Here is a 19,346-nt window from a genome sequence, read left to right as displayed (position 1 = left end):
CGGTGAATATCCCCACGCTCATGTAAGACACAATTACAATAAAAGTGTTTCATCTTTGCGTTGTGCACACAGTGACAGGGAAAATATGCGCTCGCTCTATCCCTCTCTCTCTGTTTTTTCTTCCCCCCCCCCCCCCATCCCCCCCATGATGCATGTCACTCTCACCCCTCCCTCCCGTCCCTCACGGACTCATCCCGAGCCCGTCACAGAGCAAGGGAAAATTACAGGACTGGCGGCACTTTAACGGAATTATTGAAATCCGTCCTGATACTAATGGCGTATCATGTCGTGGAAAGTGCTTGAGCATTATACACACACGCGCGCTCTCTCTCTCCCTCTCACACACTCACACACTCACACACACACACACGTACACACATACACACGTATTTGCATGTGAATTCAAGCAGAGGCAAACGGCGTGAGAGAGAATGTGCGTAAGGGTGGAGGTATTGAGAGGGTCTGGCGGCGTGAGCGGCCATTAGCCGGCCGTCGCGCGGTGGCAGCTTGTCATCCGCATTAACACACCTCAGCGCCCAGGCACTCCGCCACCGCTAAGGCAACTGGACCTGGTTGAAGATCACGACTGGAAGCACGGCTGCACACCGGTCATGCTCACTCTTAATGGTCTTTTTCATTCTGTTCGTTCTCTCTCTCCCTCCATCCCTCCCTCCCTCCTTCTGTCCTTTCCACTCTTTTCTTTCTCCCCTTTTACTTCCACTCGTTTTTTTTTTTTTTTTTATTCTCTTCAAGTCTTCCCGCGCGCTGCTAAGTTTGCAAACAGCAGTTGTTTGCGGCCGAGTGGAAGGGGCCTAGAATTAGGTGGAGGAGTAATGGTGTGGATGATATTTGTTTACCTGCATGTGTCTGGTATCAGGCAGTGGGCAGGAATGATCTGCCGCCAGCCGCCCATTTGGACCCATTTGCAGGGAGCGCCTGATTTGTCTGATTTATGATTAACGGTTCTGTCATAGAGGGAGAATTTGAGCTGTCTCTTCTCGGAGCAACTGCTGTTCACTGGCCTTGCATTTCACCGAGTCGTTGGGGTTTTTTTGGGGGGGGGGGTGGTTTGAGGTTCACTCATTTGATATTTGTTGTCTGGTAGGTTGGGCAAGAAAGGGAACTTTGGGATTATTTATTTATTTATTTATTTTTAAATTTATGGACAGGAGATAACAAGGACACATCTTGCCAATGAGGATGCCAACTCTCATTTACTAGAACGGTGGTCCTCAAAATTGCAATGTGATTAGAAAAAAATTTTATCTAAAACTTTTGGGGTTTGAACCATAGAATAGGTTTAAATTTATTCATTGACTTCTTCAGTTGTAGCAGAGGTCACATCCCAGAGACTTTTTCGCCCTGTGTCCCAGATCCCAGTACAGTAGACCCGCAGCCTTTATCCCCAAATGAAATTTTTGTCAAGACACCTCTTTTCCTGTGACACAGATAAATAAGAGTCTGGGAGCAGTTGGTTCATCAGTCATGAGTTCGGAAGGTTGCTGGTTCAAATCCCACGTGAATATCACTGTTATCATGCCCTCCGGCGGTCCACTTAAGCTCAAATGCTTCGGCTCACCTCTGGCAGCCAAATCATACTGACCGCGGCACTTTACGAGTACAACTCCTCAGTGACTCCTGTGCCCTGTGAGTAACCGCTCAGATCCCGAGAAAGAAAGCAAAGAAAGGAAAGGAAGGGGGGTTGGGTTGGGTGGGGTTGGGTTGGGTGGGATGGGGTGGTGGAAAAGAGTAAGATCCATGACTGGTAGCACAGCGCTGTCGCTGTGCTGAGTGAGCTGAGCGCTATCGGATACAAAAGCGGCCTCTTAAAAACTCAGCATGACCTCAATGACATCCCCCTGGCAACCCCTCCGCTCTTCCATCCTCACTCCAAATCTACCTTTTTGCCCCATTAATGCCCCAGACTGTTGTGAGAGCCGGGGGAACATTTGCATAACAACGGGACCAAAATGAAAGGGGAAAGAGAGAGACAGAGTGACAGACTGGAATTTAGATGGCAAAGCAGTGGGTTGTGTGCGTGTGTGTGTGTGTGTGTGTGTGTGTGACTGAATGCCTGAAAGAGAGAGAGAGAGGGAGAGAGATCAAGACAGTGAATTGTGCCCCATTAAACAAGTCAACCTGCCACGGTGAAACACCAGCCAGTGCACGGGCTCTCCGCTGCGATCTACATGTACTTCACAGATCTGTGAAGTGCACACACACAAACACGCAGTCAAATGCACACGTCGGCGTCGAAGGGAGCGCCCTCGCTGAGCAGCCTGTGGATTTCAGAAGACGCCTAACTTGTTGCGATCGCAGCGCACCTACGCGCGTGCTCATCTGACACGGCCCGAGGACGCGATGGTTACTGTCACAGATTGCGTTCGGAGCTTGTGTGCAAACACCGAAGCTGTTTTGATATTAGTAGAGGGCTGTTATCTCTCTCTCTACCCCCCCCCCCCCACCCCCCCGTCTAAATTCTCCATCTCTAATCCAGCTCCAGATGATTAGTATCGCCAGTGCAAACAGGCCGTATCGGTATCAACCCATTAGCGCTCTTCTAAACAGCACGTAAACACGTCTTTATTATCTGGCTGCCTGACAGAGCAGCTGCTGGGTGTTGGGAGGGGAACGCACGGCAGACCCTCGCCCTGCTGGCAGATGGGAGCCAACACTCGACTGAAAACAAAAAAAAAAAAACAAAAAAAGAAAAAAAAAAAGAGGCGAAGCCTCCATTACGCCGGCCAAGCTGAGCCAGTCCCGCGACCGCAGCTCGCCGAGTTCACGCCGGGCACTGGTCACACACCTATAATTTACCGGCGTGCTTTCGCAGGGAGATGCAAAAAAAACGCTTTGCCATTGTGGGGGCTCTGGTAATTGTAGTCTCGTTTAGAAATGCAAGTAGCAATTAGCAAGGAATTGGCATTATACGCTGGCATTTGCATTCCCGCTGGGTGTAAAATGCTGTTTTAATAGCGGTTTGTTTTCCCCACATGAAATTATCTAAGGGGCCTTTTATCACTCACCCCCCCCCCCCCCAACCTCCCCCCCATCTCGCTCTCTCTCTCTCTCTCGCTCTCTCTCTTTCTCTCGCCCATCAGGGGAGATCTGAGCCCGATGCATTGGGCCTACCAATTTTAAGCCTTGTCTGTTGGAAAACTAGATTAAGATTATGGGCAGTGAAGCACACTGCACAAAGTGCGAAACGCTAAAACGCTCCAGATCCTTGCATCCTTAACCGGTTGTAGTGGGTACCCTTTATGCATCGCTAGGGTACCTGAAGTCTTACAACAGTGAGAAACCCAACAGATGCACTTGTAGTTCAGCCTCGGCGTTCTGTTTGGGAGCCTGTTCTTGAACGTTGCCAGAATCTATCAGTGCCGTCACACTGATCCTACGAGAAATGTTATGTTAGAGCGGCGATGCGGCGCGGTGCCAGGTCACACGATGCTTAACATTCCTCGTTAATGTGTCTCTTACTCTCCCTGGTTTCAGAGGCTGTGGACATGCTGAAGGAAATGAAAGAAAAGGACGTGGCGATGAAGGACGCCACGGCGACCATGCTCTTTCACACGCTGAACAGCATCGCCTTGAGGAAAGACGCCGCCACCATCCGCCGCTTACAGGACACCATCTTCACCCTGGGTCTGGCCAAGCCCACCTCGAACCTCTGTTCGCCCCTTGTCACGTCTTACCTGGAGAGGTGAGTTTACGCCCTACGTGAGACTTGTCTTTAAGTGGAATGTTTTTTTAGTGGGATTTAGATGAATTTTGCCTAGACTGATATTTCTTTTTTGACGGATGTATTCTGTATGTATTCATAACCATTTCTATGACATAAGAGACTGCAGTTAAATTGATTGGCGATGTCTCCCGGTTTCTCCTGGCATGCCAAGCATGTTCACTGCTCGTCTTACGGACCTCCACGCTATTCGGACCTGAGAGGTGGTTCACAAAGCAGGATTTTGTCAGTTAGCCCAGTAACTTCCATCAAAACGTCAAGACAGTCCAACAGGTATTTTCCATGGTGCTTCTGCTCTTGAACAGTTGGACGTTTGGCTCCAGTTACCTGGCTTACCGGGAAATCCTGCTTTGTGGAAAGTGTCTCGCCTCATAGTATCGACATAAAGAGGATCCATGATGAAAAGCTGGTTACTTTTCTCCTAAATCAGATGTTTTAAAGAAGCTTCTCCCACCTCTTCTGGCACCGTGAGACTCGTTAACAAACAGTTCCGTTCTTCAGCGTATTTGATCGTCTTCCGTTCACTGTTTCCACCGTCTTTTTTTTTTCTTTTTCTTTTTTTGTAGCGATGGCTATCATTGCCCACTCGTTGAAAAAAAAAAATGCAAATTTGGCCCAAACCCCCCCCCCCCCCCCGCCCCCCTCAGACTCTGTCTCTCAGAGCTGTTCCCTCAGCCCCGCCCTCTAGCTTCCATTCAGGTTTTTTTTTTACGAGTGCCGCTTTTAAGTTGATCAGCTCATTTGCATGTTAATTACGCACCCTGCGCTAATTGCCGGATTTGCCACATCCACGCAGCGCGCTGTTAAAGTGTCTGGCCCCCCCCCCACCCCCCCACCCCCACCTCCCCTCCCCCTCCCTTCCACCCTGTTCCCCACCGTTCTCTATGCTTGCTTTGGGATACAGGGTTAAGCAATACACCTTCTTCCCTGGCAATTTACTCACAAACATACACACACACAAACCCTTGCTGTGTGCCCCCTGTGAGACTGTTTGTTTTTCTGTCATTTTAGCAGCATGAACACACACCGGTGAGGTCGTAGCTTTAATTACTGCCTCTTGCGTGATAAGGTTTGTAATTTTCCTTAGGTTCATTAATGAGCCAGGAGGGGAAAGAAAAGCAATAATAGAGTTACTCTCGGTAGATATTAAAAAAAAAAAAAAAAATAGCCATTAAGAGTTCTTATACGCTGCGACTAGCAGTCAGCCTTCAGTGCAGGCTTCAACGGTGAATACACAGAAAAGAAAAGTCAAGAGGGAGTTTGATAAAGGCTCTCTTCTGGAAATGTTCGTAGTTGTGAATTAAGAGATTTGTTTGGTTTTTTTTGTTACGCTGTTATTGGTCAAATTTTTTTTTTTTTTTTTTTGGAGTCTATTTTCGGTGATGTCTTCGCGTACATCTCTGCAGCTCCCCAGACACCCATTTACTTTTCTTCTCCTCTGTGTCCGTTCTCTCCACCTCCTCTTTCCAATTGTGCTCTCGCCTCTTCTCTCTCTCTCTCTCTCTCTCTCTCTCTCTCCATCTCTCTCCATCATTTTCGGCCTCCTTTTTTTTTCTTTCCCCCCTCCTTCCATCTCCTTCCTCTATCCCGTCTATCTCTCCCGTCTCATCACTCTCTCCACGCTCCTCCCCGTCAGTTAGGGCTTAGGAAGGGGGACAAAGCGTTGGATGTCAGTGTCTCGTCAGCATGTCAGCCGTAATGACTTAATGAACACTTCTCCTCTGGATTAGCGCTGACAGCCCGTCAGCTCGTCGCCACAACGACCAGAACCGCTGCTCCTGATCCATATCCCCGATTAGTGCTTTTCCACCCCCTCCTCTAATGAGCCCAACAAAAGAAACTGCCAGGAACTTTTCTTTTGTGGAAAGGGGGAGTAAGTGGGACGTATAATCACTAACGACGAGAAGGGTGGAGAAGAAGAGGGCTTGTCAGACGTTGGGGTAGTGTGTGTGTGTGTGTGTGTGTGTGTGAGAGTGTGTGTGTGTGTACGTAGCCGTACACTCACATGTACATGGATGCGTGTCTGACTGTGGTGCTCGAAAAGGCTTGTGCCTGTTCAGTGCGGGGATGGTATGACTGGATGTTAATGTAAAGATGTTTGAAGTAAGAGGGAAAATCAAGGCAGAGATGAGAAAATGCTACGAGCAGTTGGTCCAGTCTGACGGGATGACTTCAGCCCTGTTGGAACGTGTCATCGGAGTGTGTGTATCCGAGAGTGATCTGGAGGTCTGATGTCACATCACCCAACACACACATACACACATGCGCGCATGCATACACACATATACACACACACACACACACACACACACACACACATATATATGTATGTATGTATACATATAAATGTAGAAACCCCCTCCCCCAGATCAGATGGGTGATAACATAGTTGCCAGTCTCTCTCCAGAACAAAAGTGGAGGGAATGGGGTATGGGGCGAAAGAAGGAGAGAGAGGGGGATGAAATGGGCTCTCTTGTCTAATCCCTCAGGTTCTCTGTGCAAAGCACTGGCACTCTCACCCCCCCCCCTAATTCTCCCTCTACTTAATTGGCTGGAAAGTGCTTGACATGCAAAGTTAGTGACATTAACAAGAACATGTTGCAGTAAAGCTGAACAGCAGTGACAGCTAAATTGTATCCAGGAAAATTATGAAGCCTTCAACATGGTTAATTCTTTTTTTTTTTTTTTTTTTGAAGAGGGGGTTAGGCAGTAATTGCAATTCTGGAAGCTTCATCTTGTGCTGATGAGAATTCTAAAGATGTCTTCCAGAAATGGCTTGCTTTTTTAGGTGGTCATAAATGGGTTTTTATGAAGGAAATGTAAAGGAGAAGCGTGTTATCTTTCTGTGGAGACGGTAACGGCCTAGACACGAATCGTGTATGTTTCTTCGTAAATTTTTTGTAAATTGCTGATAATTCCTTAGTAAATTAGAATGAAATCAAAACTTTTGTTTACACTTCCGGTTTATCAAGGGTCTTTTTTTTCTCTGTCGTTCAAACACTCTCTGTTTCTGTCTCTCTGTCTCTCTCTCTCTCTCTCTCTCTCTCTCTCTCTCCACCCCCCTCTGTGTGTTTCACTCTCAAGAGCATTGCTCAATCAGGAACCGTGTGCTTGAGTTGCCTCTTGACTCCGGCTTGATGAATAATATTGTCGCTCTTCATTTCAATTAAATGCAATTGCCTAAGAGCTTGCCTCACGTTTCCCGCTCAATCACTCATCTTGTTTTGTCCATCTCTCCCCCCCCCCCCCCCCCCCCCCCCCCCCCCCCCCCCCCCCCCGCCCCCCCTCGTTTTCCGGCTCCCCTACCAAGGTCACCTCTTTTCTGCGGCACGTTTCTGTGACCGGCTGTATAATCTCAAGGGTCGAAAACACTACAGAAATTATACCTGTTAAAACCTCACCGGTTCACTTTCTCAAGCCTAATGCCCTGCCTGTCCCACCTCCCACCTCCCACCCCCCACCCATCCTCCCCCTCTTCCCCATGCCCTGTCTGCTTTGACCTCTGTGTGATTGGCATGGTAATTACCCAATCACTCGATTGCTGCTGCTGTAGTCACAATAGAGCGATTGGAGTGGTATTTTTCCCGTCTGTTCCCTCGCTTTATTCGTCCATCAGCCCTCTGTCAGCCGAGCAGTGAGCTCTTTGTTCAGCAGGGGTGAGAGAGAGAGAGAGAGAGAGAGAGAGAGAGAGAGAGAGACACGGAAAGAGCGAAAGGTAGCTCGCGGAGCGGCTCCTAGTCTTGTTGCCGTATTCTGCCAAACAGCGCGGTTGGGGGTGAGGTTATTGAGGGCTTTTGTGGGAAGTTGGACGTCTATCCTCAGTCGAGTCTAAAAACCAGAATACCATGCTCCTGCCAAGACCAAGTAGCTTTTTGCATCGTTGCTTCTGTTTCCAAAAAAAAAAAAAAAAAAAAAGCCTGGTAACTATGGGTTGGATCAGTTTCTGCTTTGGAAGCACTGTGTGTGAAGGGTCTTTCTCATGAAGTGCTTCCATTGTGGTAATCTGCAATATATTTGTCACCACATGGTGGTGTTTGATCCCTTAATTGGCATGACATTGAAAAAAAAAAAAAAAACTGCATGTATTCCCTCCAGAGTTGTTGTGTATGTGTGTGTTTCTCTCAGTGAGGACCTCTACGGGGCTTTGGACGCAGCCATAGAATGCTACAAACAGTACAACCAGCTGCCCCGAATTCATGACATCCTCTGTGGCCTGGTGGAGAAAGGAGACACCGAGGCCTTACAGAAAGGTGAGGTTTACTGACACACACACACACACAACCATACACACACACGCACAATGACCATCAGCTACACATCTCTGTGTCACCCATCAGTTCTTGTTATGAATGTCATATCTGCGCATGATCAGGTTGGACTGTCGCGTGCAGTATGTGTATGTGTGTGCGCGTGTGCATGTGGGTGTTTGAGAGAGACATCACCCCCAATGAGAGCCTTCACAGGGGTCACGTTGAAGAAGCAAGCTGATCATGATTTTAATAGGGCCTCGTCTTTAAAGGGGGCTCTGAAAGGGTTAAGCTCTCTGTGTTTCGGGAGGTGAGTGGAATTCAAGTGTTTAGGGGCGTAGTGCCCCCAGAGGTTGAGGACCACTCTTCTCTCTTCCTCTCTTCCCGCTCGGACCGCCTGGCCCCCCTCACCTTCATAACCTTACTCTTACAGATACACTGCCCTTACTCAAGCAAACCTCTTCCAATCACTCACACGCACGCACTCACGCCCACATGGGTCATAAGCCCTCACTGCCACTTTAAAGCGGCCTGACAAACAGAGCTATAGTACACATGAGGGCTTTCACAAAATTAAAAAGAGAAATGGGTCTAACAGTCATACTTTTACACATGACTCCAGTGAGCCCTGTGCTCTCCTTACTATATTGAGATCCAATCACTCTCAGTTTATCAAGTTGGAGGAGACGATTTCTGGGTGCAACATTGTGTAAAGGACAAATCATTTCTAACTGTGTGCGCTTGTGTCGTTATTAACGACTTGAATCTCTATTTCCCCGTGCATGTAAAAATAGATAATAGACATTGTGCTTTCAAATACCCTACCTGTTAACATACAGTTTGTTTGTGTTTTTGTATTAGCAAAATGTGTTTTGACATCATGTAGCCTATATTCGCAATGCTATTGCTGTTCCTTCTCCCCAGCTTATCCACTTCACACACACGCACACGCGCGGACACACACGCACACACCTGGTTGCAGTCTGATGAAGCGTGATAGCATTGAGTCGCCGGACTGCTTAGGCTGCTCTTCTGAAGGAGTTTGCTCTGCGCGCGCTTTGTGTCTGGCGGCTTAACCGCCGCTCCAAAACAAACCCGTAACAATGACCGCTGCGGAAATATGCCCGGAACATTCTCCCCAGGATGGAAAACTGTGTGCGCGCGCATCTGTTTGCCCTCATGTTTATGCTTCTCACCCCTTCTCTCTCTCTCTCTCTCTCTCACTCTCTCTCTCTCCTCTCTCTCTCTCTCTCTCTCCTCTCTCTCTCTCTCTCTCTCTCTCCTCTCTCTCTCTCTCTCTCTCGTGTTCCACAGCCATGGACTTTGTGAGCCAGGAGCGTGGGGAGATGACGATGCTCTACGACCTTTTCTTCGCTTTTATGCAGAAAGGCCGCTACAGAGAGGCACGCAAAATCATCGAGGTGGGACCGCCGCCATTGTGTCCAAAGCACACAGCTATTTAACAGCGTTAATTACTGCCACGTAGCCATCTTCACTTTTAAATTAGATTGGGTCCAAAGCTGAACTAATGCCATTCACACCAGACAATGGCCAAGGCAAACTGGGGAGGGAGTTATTGGGAAACGTGGGTGGTTGTATGAGTGTGTCCATGGCACAGACCACTGGTTATGAAAAGCACAACTTTATAATTAAGAGACTCTGGACCAAGTTTTGTTCTTATTGAATTTTCCTCAAGCTTAAAGTGTGGAGATTAGTCCGAATTTCTCGTGGGAATGTATCTGTGTGTGCTTACGCGCATTAGAGAGAGAGAGAGAAAGAGAGCGAGTTCGTGAAGAAGAGCCCGTATCAGGGTTGCCAGGTTCCCTGCAGAGGCTGGCTAGCTTAATTTTATTACAGCGATGGAACTGGGCAAGTATGTGATTGGATAAGAACAATACCTCAGGTTCTTAACTTGTATGTATTTATATAAAGAAGAACTTGAGCCCACAGATATGAGTTGTAAATGTAGGTACTGTCACATTGCATGTTTTCATACATATACTACATACTCTCTCATATGGTCATTGCTTTTGTGGCTGCTACGGGCCCCAGAGGCTTTTCAGAGAGCCGAGATGCATTGTGATTTTTACTACTGTCCTTACCTGGTGATAAGAGAGGAAAACTAGGGGTTCGCTTGACTGCCCTGGTTCCAGTCCGAAGAAGTAGGTCCCTGAGGTGCCATTTTTGCCATCTCTATTAACTTTTTAAAGGAAAGGGCTCTGTTTAAGAAAAGTCTCATTTTGAAGTGTTTGATGTCTTCTTGTCTGTGTGAGATCTTCCATGGGTCTCTTTTGAGACCGCGCTCTGCTCTCTCCTCATACTGCGTAGATGATAACGTCTCCAGGGTCCAGGGTCTTCTGCGGACAGGCCGCTCTGACAAAGCCATTTAGATGTTTAATTAGCCAACCATTCTAATATGACACCACTCAACTCCCCCCTGTGGGCCCGCTAGGGCGGAGGTCTGCTCGCCAGAGTTGGTGCATTCGACTGGCCTAATTTTAAGATATGCATTGTCTTTTAAAGTGCGTGTGTGCGTGCGTGCGTGTGTGTTCGTGCGAGGGAGCATGCGAGGTCCTTTATGGTTCATCTGAATGTCCTCTGAGGTGAACATATATTTAAAAGTATGTGAACCTCTATCCTGTTTGCTTGCCTGCTGTACATCTGTGTGTGTGTGTGTGTGTGTGTGTGGACCCCATATAAGAGTTTGTCCACTGAACTCTCAGGATTACACAGTGTACTATCTCTAGACCTCTCCTCATATTATCCTTCTTAGCACACAGTTGTCCTCAGTTATGCTGCCATTGTTGTGTATTACTGTTCTTATAGTCGGGGAATAAGCCCAAGCTAGGATAATAAAGAGCCATCTGACAGAGGCTTTGGCCTGAGACAATATCCCCTCTGCTGGATCTAATGCTTAGGAAGCAGGAGTAGAAGATACTACATTGGCCTTTTGTGCTCTCTCAACCCCCCCCCCCCCCCTTATGCCCCCAGTCACAGTAATGCTTTCTGCATGGTTCTTCAGTATTACTTCAGCAGATGACCTATCGGTGGTCAGCCAAGGACATTGTCCAACTAGTTAGTATTTTAATTCTTGTTGATTCTAAGAGGTAGATTTGTGCCGTAGATCTCAATCCATCTTAAAATAATATTGCGCAGTTGTTGTATTAATGTCATTCTTTAGCATTAGCATTCTCAAAAAAAAAGGCTGATGTTGCCTCAGAATGGAGCGAGATTACAGCCTGGTATCTTTTTACAGCTTAGTATATCGTTTTTATATGTCTCGTATTATATATATCATTATGCTGTGTTTCATTGCTTTGCTAAGACTAGTGGATTCTTAATCCCGAATGGCGAGGATTCTCTGCTTATGGAGAAAGATTAAACTCTGTTCTTTTGGCCGTTGTGTTGATAGGTTACCAATAGGGCATGTTAGTGAACCCAGATTGATTTGCTAGAAAACAGTCATGAGTATCAGAGACTGCGTCAGAGATGTATAAAAAAAACCAAAAACAAAACAAAACAAAAAAAAGGCGGGTCACTCATTTAAGATGTTGAGTTTTTATAAGCCCAAGAAAATGTTAGTCACTTACTCTGCTTTGTTAAGATGAGGTGAAATATTATATATATTCACCAATGTATATAGTGATTTTATTGTGAATTCACTATATATGTCTTATTCTGAGCAGTTGCTTGTTTGCTGAAAGATTGTGATGGAACCGATTTATATTGTTGGTCGTGCTGACTGTTGGAACCATATTAGGCCGTGACAGATGTAAAGACATGTACCTGTGTTTAAGTGGTTCAACTTGAGTTTGAGTTTGAGGCTTTTTTTTTTAGTTTTTTTTCCTAGATCTTTTTTTTACTCCACAGTGTTGTCACTTTTGGACTTTCTCCCTCTTGGACCTCCCTTTCTATTTTATTTATTCATATATATATATATATGTGTGTGTGTGTGTATATATATAATTATACATACACACACACACATACACATATATGTGTATATTTGTATATTTGTAAAACATATCCACTCTCCAAGTTGGTATAAATGGCCTGTTCATCTAGCGATGGTACGAGTGGTGTCCTCATGTCTGACTGGGGGTCAAAAGCCCCTCTTGTTCCGCTGAGACTACATGTCATTTTTGATTGGACCACTCCTAGGTCTGCCGCTCGCTAATTAAAAACAGTGATATCCAAGTAGAAAAGCCAGAAAACAGACATCTATCTCGGGGAATTTTCCTGCTAGATTGGAGCTTTAAGTGCAGCATTGAGGTGCTCGGTGGGTGATTCTGTTGTCTATAATTGTGGAATTATGAATAATAGTGGGTAATTAAGTGAAATGCATGTAAATGTTTTGACGTAATTAGGATGGTTAGGTAGCACTGCTGAAGTACTCTGTCTGTGTGTGTGTGTGTGTATGTGTGTGTGTGTGCGTGCGTGTGCGCGCGCGCGTGTGTTAGACCACTCATGAGTATGTGACCTGTGTTTAAATGCGTGATGGAGTGTGTGACTATTTTTAGAGAGATAATTTCTGTATGTATTTGTACAGGGCATGAATGTAGTGAATGAAAGTGGGATTGTTTGCTTGTATCTACTGGGAGTTAGTCAGAGGTTGAGGCAAAAGGCTGAAAAGAGGAGTACACCTCCGTTGGCTCAAAGACATCAACTTAAAGAAAACATTCAGAGTCTGTTTTACAGGGACCCAGTACATTATGCGGTTCAACCCCACCAATATTGCCACACATAGAGCTAAAATGTATTCAGTGTTTTCTGTATTTCATACTCTGTTACATTTTTCTCTATATGTGTATTTTATTATATAGCGTGTGTGTGTGTGTGTGTGTGTGTGTTTGTGTGTGTGTTCATATGTATCTGTGCATGTTACAGACTTCAAACTGTCTGAACAATTTGACCTAGTTGTCTTTTTTGTAGAATTAGCTGCACTTTGAAAGCTCAAAAAATCAGTGTGTTTGTGTGAGTGTGTACTCCCTTACAAACAAGGCTGCGCGTGTGTCCGTGTGTCTGATCACTGTGGAATTATGCCTGGAAGATTTGCCCTAGGGGGGCGCTTAGATGTCTGACCAGGGGGCCACTGAAACATTTTGAGCAACAGTACTGAAAAAAGATGATGTTCCACTTGCATTTGGTCTTATTCCTAAGAAGATTAGGCATGGCAGAGGGTAGAACAAATTTTAATTTGTCCTTTGGGTGGTTTTATAAGAGTGTAATTCCCTAGCTGTCTGTTTTTGTGATAGTGCTGGTGTGATGCAGTGAAAGTAAAAGGACACGCAGAGGTCTTAGTAACTGACAGATTAATACTGTGAGGATTTAGCAAGAAACAATATCGTCCCAGTTGAGAAAGATGAAATCCAGATTGCTGCTTAACCTACCTCGTGTGTGTGTGTGTGTGTGTGTGTGTGTGTGTGTGTGTGTGTGTGTGTGTATTTTATGGTGTATAAATGCTTCAAAAACATGTACACCCATAGCTTGCCATGGATGCATCTGAAAACCAACTACATGATGTATTTTGACATAGTCTCATCAATATTCACAAAAGAAAGTCTTGATTATAACTATGTGTGCATATTGTTTACAAGCAAGTCACTGTGAGCAATTTTATGTTTGTTTTTAGTTAATGCTTATCGTGGTCAAAGCAGTTTTTTTTTCATCAGAAATGTTCTGCTTCTGAGGCCAGAGCGAGTTTGTTTTCAGGGTTCAAAGTTGTATTTTCTCCTTTTGATCACTAATTGTAGTTATATCACTGAGCAGTTACAGAATATTTCAAATTCTTACTGAAAGTTTCCTTATTTTTCTCCTCAAGACCCCTGGCTTAAGGGCTCGGCCAGGCAGACTGCAGTGGTACGCAGAGAAGTGCATTGCGAACCAGCAGGTGAGATACACATGAACACACACACACACACACACACACTCACACACACATGTTCTCTTAAATTAATTCTCTCATAAACACCACTCACCTGCACTCCTGACGGCCCTGTTCATCTTTATACAGATGGAGGTTCTGGAGAACCTTGTGGAAACAACCGGAAAACTGTTTGAATGTGACAGAGATGAGATGTACCATTACGTGCTCCGCCTATGCAGTGAGTGCCCTCTCTCTCTCTGTGTCTGATATTTGCAAGACAATATGAGTGTTGAGGAAGAATCGAATAGATGTGTGAGTCTAGGTGTGTTTTGATGGGTTTTTCCCGAGTTTGTCATTGTGCGCGTGTGGTTTGCTGTGGTGTGTGTGTATTCGAGAGCTAAAGAGTGAAAGAGAAATAGTCCATATGTGTGTGCCCAAGGACCTTGGGTAGTTGCTGCCTGTGATTGATTCTGATGTGATTAGAGGGGAGTAGATGAGGATTGAAGCTGGCCAATGTTCATTTTGGCCTCTGTTAAAGCCTCACAGCACATCTGCTGCTGTCTCTAATTGCTCTTCCGTCAAAGTGTCTGACACACCGTCACATTTGGGCTCTTAGCACTTGATTGCTCTCTCAGCATGGAACAGGGCATTGGCGATAGCCACCAGCTGCATCTGTGTGTCTGTGTGTGTCCCTTTCAGACTGCAACGCACATTTTGGTAAGGCTGTTTGGGCTGTGTCTTTATGTGTCAATGTCTGTTTGTGTATGTGTGTGTTTGCACACACATTTGAGAGAGAGAGAGAGAGAGAGAGAGAGAGACTGTGCACTGATCTTTTTCTTCGTCCTCAGAGGACACCAACGATTGGCGGAAGGCGGAGGCGATGTGGACGAAGATGCAGGAGGAGAACGTGATTCCCAGAGAGAGGACCCTGCGCTTGCTCGCCGACATTCTCAAGAGCAACGGCCAGGAGGTGCCTTTCGAGGTGCCTGAGGTAAAATATAAGAAGAGAAGGCGCACAAATCCTCAAAAAAAAGACGCTCTAGTCCAACTTCTGCCCGATAACCCATAGGGAATCGTTCATGTACCGGGAACCGCGTGGTTCTGAAAGGGTTCCCTGTTTGTATTTAATGACTGCACCGTCTGTTCTAGTAAATCCCTGCTTTTACATCAATGGAAGGAAATTGGATTTGAGGATGATAGTTGGAATTAATCCTGGAATTAATACCAGTACTCAAAGTGTAGCAAATGCCACCATATGTTTGATATCCACGGACTAGGCTCATCTGCTGGCAAAGGGCACTCTTACTTATTTAGGTCCTTAAACCACCTTCTATAATTAAGTCGAATCCCATCAATTCGGATGCTTAGTTCACATACTGTAGCTCAGTTCAAACACTTCTACATGTAATCTTGTTTGTTCTCTGTTGTTTGTTGGTCACTCCCTGAGGGAGATTGGGGCTGAGTTTATTCTGCCTGCTCCTCTAGGCGTACACTCCCCTAGAACCTCATTAGGTTCCTGTGGCTGACAGAATGTGTTCCCATTCATTGTAGTTTAGCCCCTCCCCCCTCAATTTTATTGGCTCATTTCAAACCATGTTCATACATCAACACACGCACGCGTGCACCCACTTGCTTGCCTTCATCCAATGGTGTACAGAACCTTCATTACGCACACATTTGAAACTGCTCTTTCATATACCTCTTTTTGTTGATGTGCTTTAATGTGTGACCATTCAGCACAAATAACAAATAATCTTAATTGAATTCCCAGCAACTGATGAATCCCAAACTGCTTTCACATACCCTCTCTTGCCCCCTATCTAGTTTGTGTGATATGAATCATGTGAGTCATTTAAGGTTAGTTCGTGTGATATGAATCATATGAGTCATTAAGGTTAGTTTATGTGATGTGAATCATATGAGTCATTATGGTGTTTATTCTGTCTTTAGATGTGGTATGAACAGGTTGAGCAGGTCAAGGAGGTCAAAGCTGAGCCTAAAGAGGTCAGGGAGAGCCGTGCCTCACAGCTTCCACCTCCCTCTAAGGAGGAGGGCGCTGATTACCAGATGCGCCTCCTAACTCTGTGTAAGAAGGGAAAACTCAAAGGTGAGCTCCCTCACATTTTTTCGTTTTTTCCAATCACCCACTTCTGAAATGAGAGAACTTCAATCCGTCAATCGTTCCTAAAAAGCAGTCGAGGAGTTCCTTTTTGTCAGTCAAAACGTACATGTCTTTGTTCATATGGATGCACCCGCTGGTTTTTTTTCCCCGCAGAGGCTTTGAGTATTTTGAAGACTGCAGAGAGCAAGGGCGTGGCTCTGGGCCCTGCTCCATACGACAGCCTGATCAGGGCCATGCTGGCCGCGGGCAGCATCGAGGACGCCATGGCTGTCAGAGATATGTAAGCATATCTGAGTCGGTCCCCTCCCTCTTTTTTTTTTTTTTTTTTTTTTTTTTGACTGGTTCTCCGAGTCTGTTATGCGCCTGCTTTGTTTATGACTTTTCCTTTCATGTTGTCTATGTCTCGCTCTTTCTCTCTTTCACTCCCTTTCGCTTTGAGTCTGTTCTTCCACAGTGTTTTACTTCCCCTGAGTAGCTACTCAAGAGCGCTTCTCACTGTCATACAGATGTGCAGGGTCTTATGTTTCTAAGATATGGTACATTCTGTTCTGTAGGCTTGTGGAACCTTCTAGAATTACAACAAACAGCAGCCCAGAAGCTTTCTCTGTTTCACCTCTTTCTCTCTCGCTCTCTCTCTCTCTCCCTCTCTCTCCCTCTCTCTCTCTCTCTCTCTCTCTCTCTCTCTCTCTCTCTCTCTCTCTCATGCACAAAGGGAGCAGCCCTATGCCACTTTTACAGATAATCTCTTGGTTCTCAGAAGAGCTGAGCTACAGGCAAAAACGACAGTCTTCTGCTGATTAGCAATAGATCTTTTTTTTGTGTTGTTTTAGTATTAGTGATGACAGAGATTGTTCTAGACACTGTCCACAAAGCTATCTAAATAGGACAGGCTTTATTTCTGGAGATGGAAAGATTGGTCTTATGATATGTCCTCACGAAAGAGAGCCATCACCCCCTAATCCTGCTCACCATAAACTCAGTCCTGAACACTCAAACTCACCCTCTCTCTCTCTCTCACTCACTCACACACACATGCACACACACACGCACACACACGAACACAGTTCTCTACTGGGCTTTGCTTAACCATGTCCTTCTTTGGCACAAACATCAGTGAAACTGATCCAGCTCCTTCCAGGTATTCTTTGAATTTACCCTCCTGGGTTAATGAAGAATTCTTTTAATTTATTACTTATGAATCAGACATACATTGGTTATAGACCACTTGTACAAAGGCCACATTATCCACTACATTCATTTGAACCCACTGTCTTCCTCTGTCTTTGCAGCTGTTTGCCCCCTCAGTATTAAGTTCAAAACTAAAATCTCAAAACTGTCTATTGGGACCATGAAGTCCATTTAAAACTGTCTGTTGGAACCACAAAGTCCATTTATACTGTCAAAGTCCATAATACTGTCTATCCGGCCGAGGAAGCCCCGAATACATATTGTCGAAGGGTGCGGATTTGTCAGCACACAGGATACACACACACACACACACACACACACAGTGTATGTGCATGTGTATGTGTGTGTGCATGTGTGTCTCAGGGATGTGACATTTTAATGTGTATGTGTGTGTGTCTTGTTTATGATTTACTTAGTGTGCCTTTTGGCAGATGTTTGGGGAGGGGTGGGGGGTGGGGGTGGAGGGGTTGGCTTGGAGATGAGCAGCAGGGTGCTTAACGGGCAGATTAAGAGGATTGGGAATGGAGGAGAAGAGAGAGGGATGGGGCTGTCCGGCGGTTGGAGTGCTAGACGAGAGAGAGAGAGAGAGAGAAGTGAAGGACACAGGGATTTTCTTGGGATTGATAAGAACAACTGTGACCCGGGCCGCCGCCACAATCTGCCCAGAGACCTGCTGTCGGCTGGCCGCCACGGCGATAAGGAGTCCGCCGACGCTGCTCAATTGGGTGGTGGGATTAATCTGCCCGGAGAGCGTAATAATGAAAAAAAAGACGTTTGATTGAGGTTTTAGTGACGGGAGGATGAAAAAAATGAAAGGCTAGAACCTGGCAAAAGGACAGAGCACAGAGAGTAGTGAGAGACTGCAGACTCTAGGATTTCTCTGCTCAAAGCGCTCACGCACGCACGCACACACACACACACACTCACAGACACTCTCTCTCACACACACACACACACACATACCTTTCTCTGATTGCACTGTCAAATTGTTTCTCCTCCTTTCTCAAGATGCCTCCAATATGCCCTACACATTCAGCCCCCACCCCCCCCCCCCCTTCCCTCCACATTAGGTTAAAGGCAGAGAGAGTCCTTTATGTGTCTTATTGGAGTGTGTGGAAATGCAAACAAACTTGATTTGATTGGACTCACATCCTGGCATTTTCACCCCGGGTCTCTTTTGTAGGGCCAGTGCACTTATACCAGGATTCAAGCTGAGTGATACAGCCAACAGCCTACTCATCATCACCCAGGTGAAGCGAGATCAGATCGAAGGTCAGTTTGTGTTTCTTCAGTTCATTTTCAAATCATTTCAATGAAGACGATGAAGAGGCAACAGTTTCTCTTGTTTCTACCATACATGGTGTTTAGTACATGTCAGATATGTCATTCTGAGTTATTCAAACGAAAACAAACACTCTTTTTTTTTTTTTTTTTTTTCCGTTTCTCTCTCTCAGATGCTGTGGCCACATTTAAGAACATGCTGCAAGCTGACCAGGTGCCCTCTCAGCTAGCCATCAGCCGATTGGTCCAGAGCCTCGGTAGCCGTGGAGATGTGGAGGCTGTCCAGGAAGTAGAGAGTCTGGTTAAGACCGTTGGCCCCTCAGTCAATTTGTCTAGCATGCTTTTCCTCAACAACACCGCTTTGGCACACATCAAGAAGTGAGTTTGGCTATTATGAACAACTTCTTCTCTACCTTCATTTTTTTTTTTTTTTTTTTTTTTGAGCCTTCATTTGATTTTAAATACATAAAAATGTCTTTGTACGTCCGAGAGATTCAGTAGTGGGACCGAAAGAACGTATTCGAAAGTTCTCGGCTATTCAAGCGAATGAGGAAAAGTGTTTGAAGAGTCAACTGCAAGAGCAGTACCGCTGACCCAAAGATTGTCCTCCTCTCTCCTCACGCCTCCCTTTCACCCCCTTAGTCTCCTTCCCTCTCTCTCTTCTCCTCCTCCTCCTCCTCCTCCTCCTCTCTCACATGATTATCTCAACCCAAAAATCTGCCCTGATTGCTGTGACTGCGTAGTCTGAATTATTCACTAGAGGCCGCACTAATGTGCTGCTTTTTTTTTTTTTTCCCGGAACCTTCCGTCTGGCCTCTTAACCAGTCAGTTCGGCTCAGCCGCGACGTAACGCACGTGTCACTGCTGTTTAGGCCCTGCCTGAGGGTCAGAGTTCATGTT

At 45.8% G+C, this 19,346-nt stretch overlaps 1 protein-coding gene across 1 annotated transcript in view; it reads left to right on the top strand.

Annotated features, from left to right (window-relative positions):
* lrpprc (leucine-rich pentatricopeptide repeat containing) overlaps positions 1 to 19,346 on the top strand; it is a 43,055-nt gene that overhangs the window by 16,951 nt on the left and 6,758 nt on the right. Inside the window, exons 23-32 of the mRNA XM_030770441.1 lie at positions 3,496 to 3,703; positions 7,868 to 7,992; positions 9,304 to 9,410; positions 13,811 to 13,879; positions 14,003 to 14,093; positions 14,704 to 14,846; positions 15,806 to 15,962; positions 16,131 to 16,257; positions 18,349 to 18,437; positions 18,620 to 18,824. Coding sequence (XP_030626301.1) covers positions 3,496 to 3,703; positions 7,868 to 7,992; positions 9,304 to 9,410; positions 13,811 to 13,879; positions 14,003 to 14,093; positions 14,704 to 14,846; positions 15,806 to 15,962; positions 16,131 to 16,257; positions 18,349 to 18,437; positions 18,620 to 18,824 — 1,321 coding nt within the window. The remainder of the gene's footprint in view (positions 1 to 3,495; positions 3,704 to 7,867; positions 7,993 to 9,303; positions 9,411 to 13,810; positions 13,880 to 14,002; positions 14,094 to 14,703; positions 14,847 to 15,805; positions 15,963 to 16,130; positions 16,258 to 18,348; positions 18,438 to 18,619; positions 18,825 to 19,346) is intronic.

Source organism: Chanos chanos, chromosome 4, assembly GCF_902362185.1.
Source record: "Chanos chanos chromosome 4, fChaCha1.1, whole genome shotgun sequence".
Classification (NCBI taxonomy): domain Eukaryota; kingdom Metazoa; phylum Chordata; class Actinopteri; order Gonorynchiformes; family Chanidae; genus Chanos; species Chanos chanos.
Note: the sequence above shows the minus strand (reverse complement) of the source record. Positions and strands in the feature narration are given on the sequence as shown.